The sequence below is a fragment of the Pseudorca crassidens genome, chromosome 9 (genome assembly GCF_039906515.1).
Source record: "Pseudorca crassidens isolate mPseCra1 chromosome 9, mPseCra1.hap1, whole genome shotgun sequence".
Taxonomy (NCBI): Eukaryota; Metazoa; Chordata; class Mammalia; order Artiodactyla; family Delphinidae; genus Pseudorca; species Pseudorca crassidens.
In genome coordinates, this window is record NC_090304.1 from 102,292,982 (window position 1) to 102,311,663 (window position 18,682).

At 55.4% G+C, this 18,682-nt stretch overlaps 1 protein-coding gene across 7 annotated transcripts in view; it reads left to right on the forward strand.

Moving 5' to 3' along the window:
• Nucleotides 1-17,970, forward strand: part of ST3GAL4 (ST3 beta-galactoside alpha-2,3-sialyltransferase 4) — a 40,558-nt gene extending 22,588 nt beyond the window's left edge. For 2 of the 7 annotated variants that reach the window (XM_067751535.1, XM_067751534.1), the window contains exons 2-11: nt 9,994-10,066; nt 10,315-10,423; nt 10,843-10,923; nt 11,120-11,217; nt 11,395-11,455; nt 11,896-11,991; nt 12,088-12,277; nt 12,960-13,103; nt 16,915-17,058; nt 17,311-17,970. In XM_067751535.1, the coding sequence (XP_067607636.1) occupies nt 10,051-10,066; nt 10,315-10,423; nt 10,843-10,923; nt 11,120-11,217; nt 11,395-11,455; nt 11,896-11,991; nt 12,088-12,277; nt 12,960-13,103; nt 16,915-17,058; nt 17,311-17,397 (1,026 nt within the window). In that variant the 5' untranslated portion in view covers nt 9,994-10,050 and the 3' untranslated portion in view covers nt 17,398-17,970. The other 5 variants (XM_067751537.1, XM_067751536.1, XM_067751531.1 and 2 more) reach the window with 4 other exon arrangements.
• Nucleotides 17,971-18,682: the final 712 nt, after the last annotated feature.

The following is an 18,682-nucleotide window of genomic DNA, read 5'->3' on the forward strand; positions in this document are numbered from 1 at the left end:
TTCCATTCTTTTGCTGTTGCCACAGTGCTGCAGTAAACATCCTTAGTGTGTGTACACGTACAAAGGCAGGTCACACTGGGATACACCTAGACGTGGAATTGCTGGCTCATAGCGTATGCACGCCTTCAGCCTTACTAGATACTATGAAGTACTTTTTGTCAATGAACAAAGCCTTTATGTCAGTGAACGCTAAGCCTTTATGTCAATGAACGCCTGCCAGCGAAATGTGCAAGAAGTGATATTCGGTTTTAACCTGCATTCCCTGGTCACTGAATGAGGCTGAACATCTTTCCACGTTTGTTAGGTGTGTGGGTTTGAGCTGCGAATTGCTTTTCCTGTCCTTTGCTATATTCTCTTTGGTTCCTTGGTCTTTTTCTTAATTGGTTGGAAGGATTACTGCTCCATCCAGGTATTTGTTGATGATATGCCTTCTCTGACTTGTCCAAGTCTGGAACTCTGCACCACTGTACCACTGCCTCTGCCTGTGGCCGAAGAGCTTTGTGAGCAGCTGTTCTGCAAAGGGGGCACCGCTCAGGAGAGGGCTCTGATCAGGGGTCTGGGCACCTTCTCTAGGAGGTGCTGTACCCGGAAAGGGAGAGTGGCTTCTCCAACAAAGCCTCATCTCTCTCCTCCATCCCATGATCCTCCCCACCCCAGCGATGCAACCCTGAACCTGGCTAGTACGTGGGATCCACGTTCAGTGCCGGCAGAGTCTGGGTGGCAGTCCCCCGTCTGCCTGGGCAGCTGCGTGCGTGCCATGAGTGCAGTGGACCCAGCGGCTGGGAGGAGAGGTGAGTGCAGTCGTGGTTGTGGTGTCAGGTGGGAGCTCTGGACTGCTCCCCGTGCTGGCCTGGGGCAGACCTGGAGTGGAGAGGCGCTGCCACGCACTGGGGGGAGGCCCAGACCAGGAGTCACCTTCAGCTTCTAGGGGCCCAGTGCTTGCTCTGGGCTCAGCCGGTGCTAAGGCTGTGGGCTTTCAATCCTGGGATATGTTTCGAGGCTCCCACACCTCCCAAAACTTGTTCTTGCTACTCCCATTTTACAGATGGGAAATCTGAGGCCCAAGAGATACAGGACCTTGTCCAGGGACAGCCGGCCCGTGATCACAGAGGCTGGGTTGGACCTCAGGTCTGCGTCCAAACCCCTTTCCTCTGCTTCCAGGAGACCAAGGGTACTTGGAGGTCTGGGGCTTGCTGGCTGGGGTTTTAGCCCAGGCTGGCCCTCTTGAGCGAGTAAGGAGGAAAGGAGGTTTCCTGGGTAATAGGGTGTCTCCAGGCCTAGCTCTCCTGGGACTCCACAGAGTATACTGACATCAGCTCGCAGTGTTGTCCAGCAACCTTGGAGCTGGTAGTGATTAAAGGGAGTCAAAGGTTAACCCTCGCCAGTTCTGTAGAAACAACACCTTCTGGTATAAGCGTGTGTTTGTGAGCATAGCAATGTGCCTTTGGCAACAAATGTGGCACCGGTTGGGTCTGCCAGGTCCTGGGCTGACGTCTGACAAGCCCCTGGCCACTTGTTTGACCAGGTCGTGGCAAAGTAAGGGTGTGGAAATTTTTAACTTGGCGAAACCTTCTGTTCACACTTGTTCTGCTAATTTGCTCATTCATTTAGACATCTGTTCATTTCAATATTCGTCAGTTACCTACCACACATCAGGTGTTTCATTTGGTGCTGGAGATACTGTGGGCCACAAGAAGTCCCTGCTTTCTTGGGTCCTATGATCTTGTGAGTACGGGAGACACTGTGGTGTTCCTGCTACAGAGGAAATGAAACAGGGCGACCGGGTGGGACAGACTGAGGGAATGGTTGGGTAATCTGGGACCCGGTGCCAAGAGGAAGCGTGGAAGCGTGAGTGCCAGCATCCTTGAGGGGTGGCTGGGGAGAGCAGCCTGTGCTTGGGTCCCAACAATGATTCCAGATCCCCCCAACATTTATACTGTAATCGACCCCCCTGACAAGGACTCAGATGTGAAACTCCTGGCACTAACCTTGCCTCGTCCTCCATCCTCAAACGGGGTTGGGGTGCAGATGGGGGCATGTGAGCTGAGATTCTTATCTTTGGGGAGGGGAGGGTGTGTTTAGGAAGTGTGGTGAGGCCTCGGGGGTCACCCGGGACCTCTTCAGTTCAGTGGCCACCCAGTTCTGCTCCATGTACGGTTCAGTCCTTAGTGCTGTGCTTTCTGGTCACAAAACAGCCTGAAAAAGTGTTTTTTCAATGATGGCTGCCGCCTCAATGTAAGTAATTTTTAAGGGGATAGTTTACTTACTTTGTTTTGTAGTGAGTCTTTGGAATCCCGAGTATGGGCCCCGCAGACAGCGTTCCTCAGCGCTGACTAGCCGCAATGCAAGTCCTCCACGGCCACGTGAGGCTGCGGCCACCTCACCGGCTGGGGCGCGGCGGGGCAGGTGCAGTCCACCATCTTCAGAAGGGGCATCTGGAGGCCGGAGGGAGGGAGGGGACTGGCCATACTGGTGGTTTCAAGCCCCAGTTCCTGTAGGGCCTTCAGCTTTGGCTTCTTGGGGCTAGATTCACTGGCCCCTGGCTGGGAGATAGGAGGAGGGAATCGTGCCCGGGAGCCTGGCGCAGGTCGACGGCCACACCGGAGTTTTTCTTAATTTATTGTGGGCATGAACCTGTACTGTTGACTCCCCACGCCGTCACTACACTTAAGCTCTTTTACCCAGCGAGTGGAATTCAAAGCTCGAGCCCCACCCTGGCCAACTCCAGAAGTATGATCTTCACGTGGTTCTTTGTGGTGTCTTGTGACTGGTAGCTGCTGAAGTGGAGAATACAGTGTTTCTCTGCAGGAGGCTGCAGGCCTGGGCTGTTGGAGACGCCTGCTGGGGGTGGAGGGTATCCTGTGGACCCCCAAGGTGGGGAGCAGAGAGCCTTCCTGCCCTGCAGGTGGAAGCCTCTGCAGCCCCTTTCCTCCAAGCTTAGATGGCTGGAGAGATGCCCCATCTGCCCACTGGTGGGCCTTGAGGCAGTTGGTCAGTTACTCTGCCCTCTGCCGCTTCACAAGAGCCCCGGGCCAAGACCAGCTCCCTCCCTACTGGGGCTGCGGATCACACTGTGCTGTTCAGGCTGTGTCTAGCCAGCGGCCAGGCCAGAGGGGCTGGAGTGGGTATCTGACCTATTGCTACCGCCTCTTCCCCTCTTGCTCTGCCTGCTCTGTGGCGGTGTAGTTCCCAATGAGTAAGTTAATTCAACAAACTTGTGTCGAGAGCCTGCTGTGTACCAGTCACTGTTCTAGACATTGGTGATACAGCATCGAACAAAACGACAGCCAAAGTTTTTCGCAAGCCAGGGAGAGGGATCTGAAATGTGAGGTGTAGGGGGGATTTTTGACCAGAGGTGGAGAAGATGAGTGGAGAGCTGAGTGGGTAGATACCTAGCCTGTGTCTAGGGGGAAAGCATTCCAGGCTGAAGGAACAGCCAGAGAGGAGGGAGTGGGCCTAGCCCAGTCACGAACAATGAGGCCCGTCTGAGTAGAGCAGACTAAATGAGGGAAATGGGGAAGGAGAGCAGAGAAGTGCTGGTGGGGAGATCACGTGCGTTCTTACAGGTCAGAGCAAGGGCTTGGCCTTTCTTTCTGAGTGGATGGGTGCCGTGGAGGGTTTCTGAGCTGAGGAGAGGTGATACAGGTGACCCATTCTGGAGAATCGTGGTTAGTTGACGGCACCCAAGAGTGGCTGATCACAACACAGTGCGACTCCAGTGGCCTGTGTCCTCACCTCGCCTCACCTCGCAGTTGTGTTAGTTACATCAAGTTCAGCGTCCAGCTCAAGGCCCCCAGGAATAACGGCAGAGGACTCTAAGCTGAGAGGAATCGCTGTGGGTTAGCTGGCGCTGTCGAGATTCACACACCTCAACAGGCTGGAAACATGGCAGGCGACTCCCGAGATGAGGCGTTTGCAAGCAGCTGTAGTGGCACAGTCCTGCTCTTTGGTTCCAGAGGGAGGCCACGCGGGATCAGGGCGCAGGAGACCTGGCTTACCAGCTGAGGGGTGTTGGTTCCCTGCCAGTGAAGCGGCATGGCCGTGAGAAAGTGAACGCGGTCTTTGCCAGCATTTGTGGAAGTCTGGTGTCCAGATGGAGGGCATTGGTGATCCCATGAATACAGCTGCGGGCTTTGAAGACACGCTGGAGGGCTTCCAGGGGGCCAGGCGACTCGCCTGGGAAGGAGCGCAGGAGGCTCCTCTCAGCTGTCAGGAGCCTCCGAAGGACTTTGATGTGACGGCGGGCAGCTTCCTCCTGTTGCTCCAGAGGGCTGCAGGTGGGCCCTCTGAGGATCTTGGCGTCGTCACAGGATGCTTTAGGGGCGGCGGAGGGCAGGAGTTAGGAACGCGCCTCTGGAGCTAAGCTCCTCACCGGCCCGGCGACCCTGGGCAAGCTGCTGACTCTTTTTGCACCTCGCTTCCCTGTCTCCACAATGGAGGTAATAATAGTGTTTAACTCACAGGGTTGAGATCATACTCGGAAAGCCCTTAAGAGTACCTGGCAGAGCAGCTCTCGATACGTGGTAATGTCTGGCGACATTTGGTTGTCAGAACTGGAGAGTGGGGGTCATACTGGCCTCTAGTGGGCAGCGGTCACGGTGCTGGTAACCACCCAGTGGTGCACAGGATAGCCTCCACAGTGATGACTCACCTGGTCCCCAGAGCAATGGCAATGAGGTTGGCACCCCCTGATGTTGCACACAGTAAGTGCACAATACATTTCAGGATCAGTCAGGGATGTAATACATTTTTAGTCTCATCTTATTACTCATGTGTCAGATTTTTATAAAACATCTGCTACGTCCTAGGCACTGTAATAGAGTCTGAAGATATAATGCAGGCCTGGACCACAGAGGTCATAGTCTCATGGGCAAGATACGAAAACACATAATAATGTGATATAAAATTATATTATGTGATAAAGCATCTTCTCTAGGTGCTCTGGTAGACTCTTGGTATAAACAAGCCTCCAATTTCAGAGGTCAGAGGATAGTGGGCAAGCCATGAAAATAGTAATTATATAATACAAAAGGTTTCCTACCTATTAGGTGCTAAAATCAAGATATAAACAATTTTTTGTGGAAAGAAAAACATTGCTTAGAAATGTCAGAAAACACTTCGTAGAGGAGGGGCCGGTGCTGCAGAAGGAGTGAGATTGTTGAGGCTAACGGGGGCTGCGTAGGGTCTTCCTGCTGGAGGAAAACCCGTGCAGAGGTGGGCTTGTGGAAGAAGACGGCACCTGAAGCGCACGTGGCAGGAGCTCCGAGATGCACACGCAGGCCTTGGGGCCTGGGACTGAAGTGCCCTGGTTGCCTCTAAAAAGCTTTGGTTTTTCATTGAAGGAATGGGGAGTGATTGGAGCAGGAGGGTGGTTTGATCCAAACCATTTCTGAGAAAGATACCGTGTTGGCAGTTCTGAGGAAGAGGCTTGAGTGAGGAAAGACTTGTGGTGAAGAGACCATTTAGGAAGCAGATAAATTGGGGTGAGATCTGGAATCAACCTGTGGCTCAAGAAGAGGAGATGCAGCCTGCTTTCCGAAGTACTTCTGAGGCTCTAGACTATGTGGCCCTCACGCTGCGCTGAACTTTATCAAGCTTCACATCCCAGTGCCTCCTATAATGGCGAGCGTTTAGTGGGAGTTCAGCAAACATTTGCTGGAATGAGGAACTGGGGGTAGAATGGGTAGCGTTTCGTAGGGATGGTGTGAAGGCGAAGGAGATGTTGGGCGGATGAGCTGATGAGAATGTGGGGTGGGGGGGAGCGGGGAGACGCGGGTCCAGTTGTGGACGTGTTACGGGTGACTAGTTTAAGATCCTCCAGGGAGGATGAGCAATAGAAAATTAGAAAGATTAGGACAGGATCTGGGAGAGAAATTACAGAGCCGAAAAAGAGCTTGAATCATCAGGGTCTGAGTAGTAGTTAAGCCTCTGAAAATGAATGAACCTGGCCTGTGTAAACAAGTAGAGGAAGAGCAGAGGGTCAAGGGCAGCTCCCTGGAGAACGCCAGCACTTAAAGGGGGTGGAGCCAGTTTGGAGGAAACCTGGAGAGAGTCTTGACCTGGAAGCATCGGCCTGTTCGGAGCAAAGGCTTCAGAGTACGGGGAAGAGCGAGAATAGATCTTTTTCAGGTTTGACCATTAGGAGGCCACTGAAGGCTTTGGCAAGAGCGATTTCAGCTCAGACAAGGATCAGGGGTGGAGTAGGGCAGAGGGTTGAGTGGGAAGCGAGCATGTAGCACAGATTAAGGAGTCTGACCACTGGAGCTCGAGATGGAGATGCAGAGGTAGCTTGAGGAGGAGACAGAAGCAGAGAGGGGGGTTGTTTTGTTTTAGGCACAGGGAGATTTGACTCTGTTTCTGAGTCAAAGGGAGCGGAGGAGGGGGGAGAGGTGGAAGCAGCAAGGCCGAGGGGGATCACTGGTTGGGAGCAATGCTGGAAAGGTGGGTGGGGACCCAACCCAGTATCCGGGTGGGCCAGGAGTGGCAGGTGAGTCTAGAGGTGGCAGGCAGGCAGCTCCGGGTTTTCCCCACAGGACTGAGGGACAGTGACACGGATTACAGCTTCTGCCCCACTGGTTTTCCCATCCCCCTTCTCAGGAACATTAAGCCACAGCCCTCTGATGGGCCCAAGGGCTTGGAGGGGCCTGGCGTCATGCCATGTCCATGGGTGACGTCCAGTTCTGTTCATCTTGGTACAGCGGGTACCCACTGAGTACTTGCTGTGTGAGGCTTTGAGCGCCAGGCAGCAGGAGGCTTCTGTTCTTCACCGCGTCCTCCAGTTCTGCCCTTTGGCGACTCCGTGGCAGGGCTCAGCAGCCTCGCTGCAGCGGGGGACGCTGTGGTTCTTAGCAGAGCACCGGGAGGGCACACAGCCTTCCCGCCTTGGGGTCAGCTTTACCTAGCGGGTCGGGTGAGCCAGTCTCCTGGGCAGCTGGTGGCAGGCAGAGGTTGCTGCACCTTGGACATGAGTGGACGAGATTTCTGTTCTCCTGCCCAGGTACCCTGCTGTGACTTTTCTTCTGTCCTTTTGTCCCTGGGGTGGGGACGGCTGCTGGGAGAAGGCTCCCTGTTGTCCAGAGGCAGCAGGCAGCCCAAGAAGCCCGCGCCCCTGGAATCCTGGGGGCTGAGCCATCCTCTTGGCTTGGCCAGCAAGGGGAGGGGGTGGGTAGGTGGATGACATCCCTGGGGGTCTCTTGGAGCAGACCCCAGGACTAGCCAGTCTGCTTAGCATAAGACCAGCACAGTTTAGGAGGAAAGTGCAGAACGTTACTGGGGAAGAGGTCAAAAAAGAGTAGTTTTCTTGTTCAGGACCCATCACCTCCGACCACCAAAGTTCTCCTTCACTGAGGACAGCTGAGTCCTTGACCTTCAGTTAATGCACAACACACTCTCTGTAGCGTTCTCCATTTTGGCTGCATGTTAGAATCACCAGAAAGGTGAGCTTTTTTTTGTTTGGTTGGTTTTTTACTGGCCAATGCCTGGGCCCCATGCCCAACCAATTAAATAAGACTTGGAAAGTGGGGTCTAGATGTCAGTAAATGCCTCAGCTTCTCAGGTGATTGCCTTGTGCCCCGAGTGCTGTGACCTGCTGTTACAGGGAGATGGAGTACGCTGGACTGAATCCTGATCAGAAAGGACTGAGAGCACGGAGGGTGGGAGAGGCTGCAGTTCATAATGTAAAGAATGTGAGAGCCTGAAGGATCTTGTTTAGAGCTTTGCAGCTCTCCGTGCGGTCCCAGCCTAGCAGCAGAGCACCACCTGGGAGCCGGTTAGAATGTTGGACCCACGACACCCACTGAATCAGAACGTACACATCAAAGATTGAGAACCGTGCTTTCGCCATTATCCGGACCAGTGGTACTCAACCTTGGCTGGGTTAGAATTGCCCCTGGGTGCTTGAATACATTCCAGTGCCAGGCCAGACCACTTAAGTCAGAATTTCCAGTTATGGGACCCAGATACTGCAGTCCTCCCGTTCCGCCAAGGTCAAGGACATCCATCTTGATAAGCGCATCTCAAGCTCGAATGTGCATGTGAGTCATCAGGGGATCTTACGCAAACGCAGTTTCTGATTTGTGCCTCTGGAGGGGTCCGGGATTATACATTTCCAATAAGGTCCCTGGTGAGGCTCAGGCTGCAGATCTGATAAATATATTTGAGTCACAAGCATTTCTTAGGCCAAATTCCCAGTTTTACAGCTGAAGTAACTGAGGGTCAGAGAGGGAAAAGTGACTCCCCCAAGATAACCCAACACGTTATTCATTCAATACTTGCTGAGCGCTGGCTGTGTGTCAGGCCGTGTGCTACATGCTGGGGCTCAAGCTGGGAATGAGACAGACCCGATTCCTACCCTCACAGGGCTTATGTGCAGTGGGGGAGACAGACAGAGAGCAAGTAACTAAACGAATTACAGATTGGGAGAAGCGTGTGAAGGGGATAACGTGGTAGGGCATGACTTGGCAGTTGTGGGTAGGTCGGGGAGGCAGGCCACCCTCGGAAAAGCAGTAGGTCTTGACTTTCACTGGGGTCTGCTGATTACAACTCTAGAGCTCTTCTTTACTGGACAGGACCAGCCCCCATCCCCACTGGGATTCAGAGATGGGCCCTCCTGACCCTGCTGAAAACATCTGGCTCTGGTCCCCACCCCTATCCCTTTCCCCCACCCGGCTTTCTCTTTCCCTCAACACTCTCATTCTTGGGTATTTGCGGACTCAGGGTGGAGCCTGGGGAGTACCCCTGGGAGCAGAGCATCGATTCCATAACAGGACAGTGTTACGGAGGATAATCGATTTATGATTTCTAACCAAAACCAGACCTCGTCCAGATGCGGTCCCCCACCATTGAGAAATAATTTGAGATTTTTCATTTCTCCCCAAAAGAGCACAAACACTAGGGCTTCCCTCCCTTTCCTGATCCTTCAAAAGAACCACGTGGGCAGCTTGTGAAGATGCCCATCCCAGGTCCCACCCCAGCTGGCTGAACCTATCCCCGGAAAGGGCCCTGGAATCTGTGTTTAGTATGTGGCCCATCTGATTCCTACAACCCAGATCCTTGGGGAGGGTGTCATGGAGAGAAGAAGCTGGCGCTCTGCGCGCATCCCGTGCCTCTCTGTGGCTGTGAAAGCTGCAGAAATTTCTTCCCGGTGACTCAGAAGCACGGTCCTTGGCTGGCTTTGCGACTGGAGGGGCCTCGCTGTTGATGTGCATGTAGCAACTCACCCCTCCCACAGCCCTGTCCTTACCTTGCCAGCCTCTGCCCTTACCTGAAAGGGTCTCCTTTCTCTCCTCTGACCAGCCAGACCCCTCTCACTCTCCGCGCTCCTGTTCAAACAGCCTGCCTCCGTTGAGTTTCCCCCATGGACCTGGTGGTGAGGGCTTGGACTCTGTTTGGACTCAGCCAGAGGCTAGAAGGGCTGCAAGAGAACTTGTGGACCATCTGATGGTCCCACAGTCACCCCAGGGCCTGGCCCGAGCAGATCTGTTCAGGTGGAATGGTGAGAGATTGATGATAGAGGCGTGGACGGTGGCCAGAACCAAGGGAATGCCTTGGATGTGGAGAAAAGATAAACTTCAGTTGTGTACAATGTGAATCACGCCCTTGTACAGTTAGCTTAACTTTCATGTAGAAAATGGGTGGAGGTACATCTGTTTCCTGGAGCTGACCCTTCCGAGGTCCAAGTGAGGGATAGGACACAGTGGGGGGAACCATGCCGGGGAGGCTGTGGTAGGCTGGTCTGGCCTGGGACGGAATTCGTGAAGGGTGGGACTTGGTTTCCCTCTCTGGGGCGTAGGCCCCGCCTGGACCGCTGATGCTGCCTTTGAGGGGTTAGGGAGATGCCCAGGGTGAGGAGGGCCACTCCCTGGATGGCCGCCCTGGAAGCAGCTTAGTGCTTTCTGGAGGCGGGAAGAGGCAGGCTGTGGGTGTGCCCTGCTCCAGTGTCTAGGCGACAGTGTTCGTGGTGCTGACCAGACACCTGTGACTCCTGCCTCCTAGGTGGCCCGAGGCAGCCGGGATGACAGCTCTCCCCAGGAACCCTGGCACCTGAGAAACATGATCAGCAAGTCCCGTGAGTATTCCCCAGGAGCTCCCCACCCTGCGGGGTGGGCTCCCCAGAAGCAAGGGGTTGGGGAGGGACCGACACGGAGCCAGGGGCCCTGTCTTCATCCTGAAGGACGGCAGAGACACTTGGGTCCAAGCCCTGAGCCAGAGAACTAGGGCCAGGCGAGGGCCTGCTGTGAGCCGGCCTTGCAGGGGCCCCAGCTGAGGCAGCTGAGAAGGGGGCCTGGGGCTGTGCCTCCCTGTTTCTGCTTCCAGCTCTTCCGTGCGTTCGCCCTGCAGGCTGGAAACTCCTGGCCACGCTGGCTCTGGTCCTGGTCGTCATGGTATGGTACTCCATCTCCCGAGAAGACAGGTACATTGAGCTGTGAGTCCACCTTTCATGTCCTTCCGTGGGTTCTTCTTGGGAACCAGGCTCAGGGATGGAGCGTCATGAGGTGGGGACCTAGTGGGGGGACAGGAGGGTTCAGAGAGCCAGGGCATGACCTCTCCCATACACTACTAGCCCAGGATCCTCTGTGAGGGGAGTTGGTGGGTTTTGGGGGGTAGGACCTGGGATGACTCCCCGGGGTCCTCACCCAGGGAGTTCAGGAGAACAAAGAACTGGCTTTGCAATGATTTGGTTTCAAAGTGGGACTTGGGCTGACACCGGTGCAGCCGGAGAGTCGCTCTCCGGGGCCTTGGGGCCGGCGTGCCCTGGGAGGAGGTGGAGGCTGCCTGGAAAGCTGGCCCCCGGGCCCGGGAGGTCTGACTGGAGCGCCTGCCTCTCTCCTTTTCTGTCTCCAGCTTTTATTTTCCCATCCCAGGGAAGAAGGAGCCATGCCTCCAGGGTGAGGCGGAGAGGATGGCCTCCAAGCTCTTTGGCAAGTATGTGAGGATGCGGGGTGGGCCTGGGTGCCGGCTAGATGGAGGGAACCGTGCTGGTGGACGTGGGCCAGGGTCAGCCTGTGAGGGAGGGAGAGGCCTCGGTGTGTATACGTAATGTGAGTCAGGGGTCTGACCCAGTTTCTGGCATGAAGATGAATCTCTTTCTCATCCCCACCCTGCCTTCACCTCGGCACAGCTACTCCCGAGAACAGCCCGTCTTTCTGCAGCTTAAGGATTATTTCTGGGTCAAGACGCCATCTGCCTACGAGCTGCCCTACGGGACCAAGGGGAGTGGTAAGTATCCGCCTGGTCAGGTGGGCACGGTGGCCTCACCTTGGCCGCACAGCTTCCCGTTTCCTGCTGTCCGTGGTCCCAGCGCCCAGGTTCTCAGCCAGGCCTAGATCCTGGGGGCGGGGCAGGGAGGGTTGACAGCCTTTGGAGATCAGCCCCTTCGTTGCGGTTCTTTTGTAGAAGACCTACTGCTCCGGGTGCTGGCCGTCACCAGCTACTCCCTTCCAGAGAGCATCCAGAGGTGAGGAGACCCTCCCTCCTGCCCCAGTGTGAAACCGTCATGGTCTGGCACCTCCCAGTGAGCCTGCCTGTCTCCAGGGGAGGCGGGCACGCCAGTCCCCACGGCGGCTGAGCCTGGGTACCAGGCTGCTGGAGTGGGCAGAGGCTGCTGAGGGTATTGCCATGGTAACAGGCAGGCCTGGGCAGCAGTCGGGGGCTCCGAAATGGGGTTTCTTCTTGGTACTCCCCAGGCACCTTCCCTCCTCCTCTCTCTCTTCCGTGCTCTGTTCAGTTTCCTCCCCCTTGAAAGCCCAGGGCTGCAGGCTCGGCATGACCAGAAGCAGGACTCCTTGGAGAGGCCTGGTCCGTGGGGGCCAGGGGCTGAGGGGCTGAGGGGCCCTGGGCAGACCGGGGCAGGAGCAGGGGCTCCTTCTGGGTCTTACCACCCTGTTCCCGGGGCAGCCTCAAGTGCCGCCGCTGCGTGGTGGTGGGGAACGGGCATCGGCTGCGCAACAGCTCGCTGGGAGAGGCCATCAACAAGTACGACGTGGTCATCAGGTCTGTATGAGCGCCCTTCCCTCTTCTGTTTGGAGGCGACGGTAAACAGACCCAGTGGGATTCTAGGTGACGGGCATCCTCCTCCCTGCCTCCCAGGTTAAACAGCGCACCGGTGGCTGGCTACGAGAATGATGTGGGCTCCAAGACCACCATGCGTCTCTTCTACCCTGAATCCGCCCACTTCAATCCCAAAGTGGAGGACAACCCTGACACGCTCCTTGTCATGGTAGCTTTCAAGGCCATGGACTTCCACTGGATTGAGAGCATCCTGAGTGATAAGAAGCGCGTAAGCGGAGAGACTGGCGGGGGTGAGGTCGCAGCCTGGGGATGGGGACGCCGCCCGGGTCAGGCCCTGCCGCTCCATCACGTGTGCCCCACGGTCCTCAGGAGCCAGTAAGGGGAAGGTGTGAACTCAGTGTTCTACTGCAGGGGTCAGACAGCAGCAGCAAAGGGCACCCTAAGCTCGAGGCTGCTTGGGACAGAAGAACTGCCAAAATATGTTTGCCGGTGAGAAGCTTGGCAGCAGAGGGACCAGTTGGTAGTCATCTCCAGGTGGAGGCAGTTAGAACAGTCGAGATCTCTGTCCTTCTAGGTGGACTCCAGAAAGTCCGCTCTGTCTCTTTGCCATCCAGTTGACAGCTGAACTGTCCTACTGTCCATTTTTTGCCACGTGTTCAGCTGGCCCCTTCTACCTGCATGGCTATACTTGGAAGCGGGCAATGGTTGGAGCCCATACTCTACACACCATGGCACCTGGCCTCCCCTGGGGGGTGCGCCGCTCCCCTCTCTCCCTCCTCCTCTCTTCTGGTCTCCTCTCCCACCTCTGGTGTAGGCCTCCACGTCCCTCCCGTCACCCCGCGCTCCCGAGGGCCTGTGCCGTCAACACAGGGGCCCCGTCCCCTGGAGAAGCCCCTCCCCCTCCCCGTTTCAACCCACTGGCTCTCTCCCTCCCACCCCCACCCGCCTAGGTGCGAAAGGGCTTCTGGAAACAGCCTCCCCTCATCTGGGACGTCAACCCCAAACAGATTCGGATTCTCAACCCCTTCTTCATGGAGATTGCAGCTGACAAACTGCTGAGCCTGCCGATACAGCAGCCGTACAAGATTAAGCAGGTGACGACGGGCTGCAGACGGACGGGAAGCCAGAGGGCTGGGGTTCTCTGTGGGAAGTAGGAGGGACTTCCTAGAGGCTCCAGAAGGCCAGGGAGGACCCCAGGCAAGGGGAAAACAATAGCAGAGACGGCAGCACACGGCCCCCAGGCGCACACCTGTAATCAGAGGCAGGTATTCTGGCTTTTACAGCAAGGGAGGGCACACACTCTTGAGATGCTCTGGGGCATCTCCAAAATGGGGAGTCAGGGAAGGGTATGTTTAGGGCTTGGGTGCTAGAAGAAGAGGATGCCTTTGGCAGGCGCTGATCAGAATCTGTACCCTGGGGATTTGCTGGGACAGTCAGTAGTCTTTTTTTTTTTTTTTTGGGCCGCGGGCCGCACGGCTTGTGGAATTTTAGTTCCCCGACCAGGGATTGAACACGCACCCCCGGCAGTAAAAGCGTGGAGTCCTGGGTTTCCCTGGTGGCGCAGTGGTTGAGAGTCCGTCTGCTGATGCAGGGGACGCGGGTTCGTGCCCCGGTCCGGGAAGATCCCACATGCCGCAGAGCGGCTGGGCCCGTGAGCCATGGCCGCCAGGGCAGTCCCAACAGTCAGTAATCTTATGTTTAGGATATGGAGCCCAGGCTGAGCCCTGTGGTTACTATTTGATCACTTCATCTGTGGTCCAGTCTTGGCGCATATTGGTCTAAAGGAGTTAAAAGAATGTGAGAATGCAGTTGGTCCTGCATATCATGGTTTGGTAGGTGTGACAGTTTGGGAAGTCAGGGTGCAGTTTGCAAGTTCTGGTTTTGGTTTCGGCTCGCACAGCCCTCCCTAGTGGTCTTCTGCTGGCGGGTTTTGGCACACTGGGTAGCTTCCCAAGCAGGTACTTCCACCGTATCTTTGAGCCCTCACAGAGGCTGTGTGAGGTAGGAGACAGAAGTAATGATCAGGGCTTCCCTGGTGGCGCAGTGGTTGAGCATCCGCCTGCCGATGCAGGGGACGCGGGTTCGTGCCCTGGTCCGGGAGGATCCCACATGCCGCGAAGCGGCTGGGCCCGTGAGCCATGGCCGCTGAGCCTGCGCGTCCGGAGCCTGCGCTCCGTGACGGGAGAGGCCACAACAGTGAGAGGCCCGCGTACCACCAAAAAAAAAAAAAAAGAAGTAATGATCAGACATAGACAGGACTCATGGTGCTACCTGCTGTATGGCCTTGGGCCAGTCAGCCACTCAGAGCCTTGGTTTTCTTATCTGTGGGGTGGGGAAAATAGGACTACTGACCTTTTAAAGCCATTCTAGAATTTAAAAAGATAATTACGTGACGTGCTTATCACGGAGGTTGGCACACCGTGAATGCTCGATAAACGGTTGCCAAGTTTTGAATAAACGATTTTATTCTTTCTTTTCTTGTTTTCGGCCGCGCTGCATGGCTCGCGCGATCTCAGTGCCCTAACCAGGCAGGGATCGAACCTGGGCCACGGCAGTGAAAGACCGGAATCCTAACCACTGGGCCACCAGGGAGCTCCCCATGATGCTATTCTTTATTGAATATCTCCTACGATTCAGCTTCCTAGGTTGAATGCCTGCTTTTGCGACTGCTCAGCGCCAGGCCCCAAGTTTGCACGCACGGGGAATAAGACGTGCCCTCTGCCCTAAGGAAACTCGGTCTAGCGGAATAGACATGCAGGATGCAGCCCGGAATGGCAAAGCGCTCCGATCGAGGGTTGTTCCGAGTGCTGCGGGGTCTCAGAGGAGGGGCGGAACTCTGCTTGGGGCTGTCTGGAGGTGGTGCCACTGGAAGAGGTGGTACTGGAGCTGGGCCCTAAGGGGTCGTGGGGCCCATCAAGCAGAGAATTGGGGAAAGGGATTTCATTTGGCAAGACCAAACAACACCCCTGGCACTGAGTTCTAGTGCACATGGAGTTGGGTGGGGGGCAGCAAAGAGGAGTTTTCTGGCCCTGGTGGCAGAGGGTGAAGGCTAGAGAGGGAAGCCAGAGATTAGGACCAGAACCCAGCTCCTGGCAGGAGGAAGAGGGAGAGGAAGGGATGAACTTGAGTTTCCTGTCACTGCCTCACAGATAACCACAGTGTAGAGGCTTGAAACAACACCCATGTATTGGCTCATAGTTTTGGAGGTCAGATGTCCAGTACAGCACGGCTGGGTTCTCTGCGCAGGGTCTACAAGGCTGAAATCAAGTTGGCAGCTGGGCTGCGTTCTTTTCTGGAGGCTCGGGGGGTGAAATTTGCTTCCAAGTTCATTCTTGTTGTTGGAAGAATTTGGTTCCTTGTGGTTGCAGGACCGAGGTCCCCATTTCCTGGCTGGTTTTCAGCCTAGGGGTGGTACCCTCAGCATGTAAGAGCTGCCTGCATACCTTGCTGTCTGGTCCCCTCCATCTTCAGGCCAGCAATGCGTGATAAACCCTCTTGTGCTTCACACCTCGCACTTCCTCCACTGCTGATCTCTAGACCCAGATATAAAAGCTCATGAGATTAGGTCAAGCCCACCAGGACTATCTATTTTACAGTCTACTGTGCCACATTAAGCAATATAATACAATGTAATATATCTCATCATATTCATAGGTTACACACACTCTCAAGGGCAAGGGGTCATTGGGCTTCATCTTAGAATTCTTCTGCTACAGCATTTCTTTTAAGGTGAAATTGAGAGATTTGTGACAGTTTCCAGCACAACTAGGTGGATGGTAATATGTTTAACAGTTACAGGAATACACGGGAAGAGAAGAGTTTGCTAGAAGGTGATGCATGTGTGGTTTGGCAGAGGTCTGAACCGGATGAGATAACACAGTTGGCGGTAAAAGCAACAGGGCTGAAATGGAAGGCTGGGGCAGGCAGTGACATGAAAAGATAGGAGAGCTCAGAAAGGGAAGCTGGGGAACACCTGGCCTTAGGGGATCTGACAAGGTCTGGGGAGTGGAAGGCAGGTCATCCCTGCTGAGGAAGGCGGTTTGTGAGGTTAGAATATCAGGTGGCCCATCCCCGTGGATGGCTCAGGGGTGGAGAAAGTGAGGTCCTCACAGCAGCCCATACGGTAGGGGGTGGGGGAGGTACTGCTGTTTCCACTTTACAGGAGGGAGAGCCCACCCTCATGAAGGGCACACAGCCTGGAAATGTGAGAGCCTCAGGGCTTCCAGGAGAGGTGAGTTTCTCCAAGACGGAGAGCAGAACCTTTCCACTCCTTGAGTGACTTGTTTAACGGTTGTAAGCCTCAGTTCCCCATCTGGAAAATGGGGCTAATAATACTATGTACCTCAAAGTGTTTTTGTGAGGACTGGATGAGGTGGCATATGGGGTGAAATACTTAGCATAGTGTCTGGCACATAGCAGGTGCTCCGAAAATCGTAGATGTTATTATTACTATCATTTTTGTCATCTTGATGGCCATCATCATCCCCAAAGGCCCAAACCCTCCCCAGACGTGTTGAGCTGTAGTATGCGGTATGGTAGCCACGAGCCACGTGTGGCTTTTTTTTTGTTTTTTGTGGCTGCAAGGCACGGCTTGCAGGATCTTCGTTCATCGACCAGGGATCATACCCGAGCCGTCGGCAGTGAGAACACGGAGTCCTGACCCCTGGACCACCGGGGAATTCCCCACATGTGGCTATTTAAATATAAATTTTCATTAAAATTGAATAAAATAAAAAGTTCAGTTCCTTAGCTGCATGAGCCCCGTATGGCTCGTGGCTGCCATACAGGACAGCACAGATGCAGAACGTTTCCATGATACTAGAAGGTTCTGTTGCAGAACGCTGGCCTAGAGGTGCTGAAAGGAGCAGGCTCCCTCTAATATCTTCCCCACGCTTTGTCCCTCAGAAGCCCACCACAGGGCTGTTGGCCATCACCCTGGCCCTCCACCTCTGTGACCTGGTGCATATCGCTGGCTTTGGCTACCCAGACGCCCACCACAAAAAGCAGTCCATTCACTACTATGAGTATATCACACTCAAGTCCATGGTGGTAAGTGGTCCCTGCTGGTGAACTGGGGACCCTGAGGGAGTGAGGGTGGTCCCAGAGATAGCTCACCGAGAGGTCACACGGAGAGTCAGAACTGGAACCAAGGCATCTGGACTCCCAGGCCAGCGTCCCCTGTATTCTGTCTTCCTTCTGAGAGCCGGTGTGGGGAATGGAGCTCCCGGGGTGCGGGCCTACGGGGAGGGCCAGGTAGCTGCCTGGGAGTTCCTCAGTTGGCTTCCTTGGCTGTCTCCACAGTGGTCAGGCCACAATGTCTCCCAAGAGGCCCTGGCCATCAAGCGGATGCTGGAAATCGGAGCCGTCAAGAACCTCACGTACTTCTGACTGGGCAGGAGCTGTACCCATCCGTCTGCTCACCCTGCTGAGTGCCCCCATCCATGGCTATGGGGGGTGCCTGGTCCCAGCTGGGACTCACCCTCCCCTGTGTGGGTAGGAGGAGGCCAGGTCTGAGACGAGGCTGTGTCCCTGGCGGCTCCGGTGGAGGCCAGATCGAGTCAGGGTGGCGGCCCTGAGGCAGCAGGAGCCCGGCCAGGCACGGGGCTTGCTGCTGTGGCATCCCCTCTCTGCCAGCGCCGGGAGATTATTTAACGGGCTATTTAATTAAGGGGTAGGAACATGCTATGGGCTGGCCCCATGGCATCCAGAAAAGGGGGCATATTACCGTGTTCTGCTCACTTTTTACACAAAAGTGATGGACCCACTACGGCCTAGACCCAGAGCAGGCCTCCCAGGAGGGCGAGGCGTCTGGAGCGGGCGGTGCCCGGAGCGGGTGGTGCCCTCCAGAGAAGGGCTGCTCCCTCCCAGCGGGCATGGGAAGAGCACTGGCACAGGGCTTCTGTGGAGGAGAGGACCTAAAAGGGGTTTCAGACTTATTAAACTATTTTTCCTAAAACAGAAGCAGCTGTGATACCCTGTGTCCTTTCAGAGTAAAGAAGACACGGATGCGTAGTGGGCCACAGCAGTGGGTCCCTCTCCCGGCAGTGGACAGGCTTGTTAAAGACCCACTGAGGCCCAGAGTGGGCCAGGGTCATTCAGGAAATAATTATTTACTGAGTACAGTGCCTGGTGGGTGCCAAGTCGTGCTTTGTCACCCTGGCGTAGCAGGCGGAGCAAGTGGTGCTCCAAGCAGCCCTGTCTGCTGGACACCGAGCCTGGCATCTGCATCCTGCTTTACTTTCCAGAGGTAGGGAGGGGCAGGAGGATGCCGGGGTGGAGCGCCAGCACCCTCTTCCACCTCCCTTCCTCTCCCTCACCAGCCTCTTTTCCAAAATCTCATTCTGGGAGGTGTGTGTTTGAGGACAGGGGTGGAGACACACAAAGAAAGCCAAGTTTCCCTTCTCAGATTAAGTGGGAATCATAAAATGGAGTTTACAGAAAGTCCTGCCAGTGGCCCAGGCAGCAGAATTGGGATGGGCAGGGCATGGGGGGCGTCTGAGGGCTTGGCGAGGCCTGTCAGCCGGTCGTGGAGCCACAGGATGAAATGCCTTTGCCATCCCCCAGTCTCTAGAATTGATACAGCCCTGCTGTCTGCCTGTCTCTACCCTTGCTTTGTTCCTCATCTCCCCAGGCCCTGCTTAGCTGCCAAGTGGGCTTCCTGCCACTCTCACAG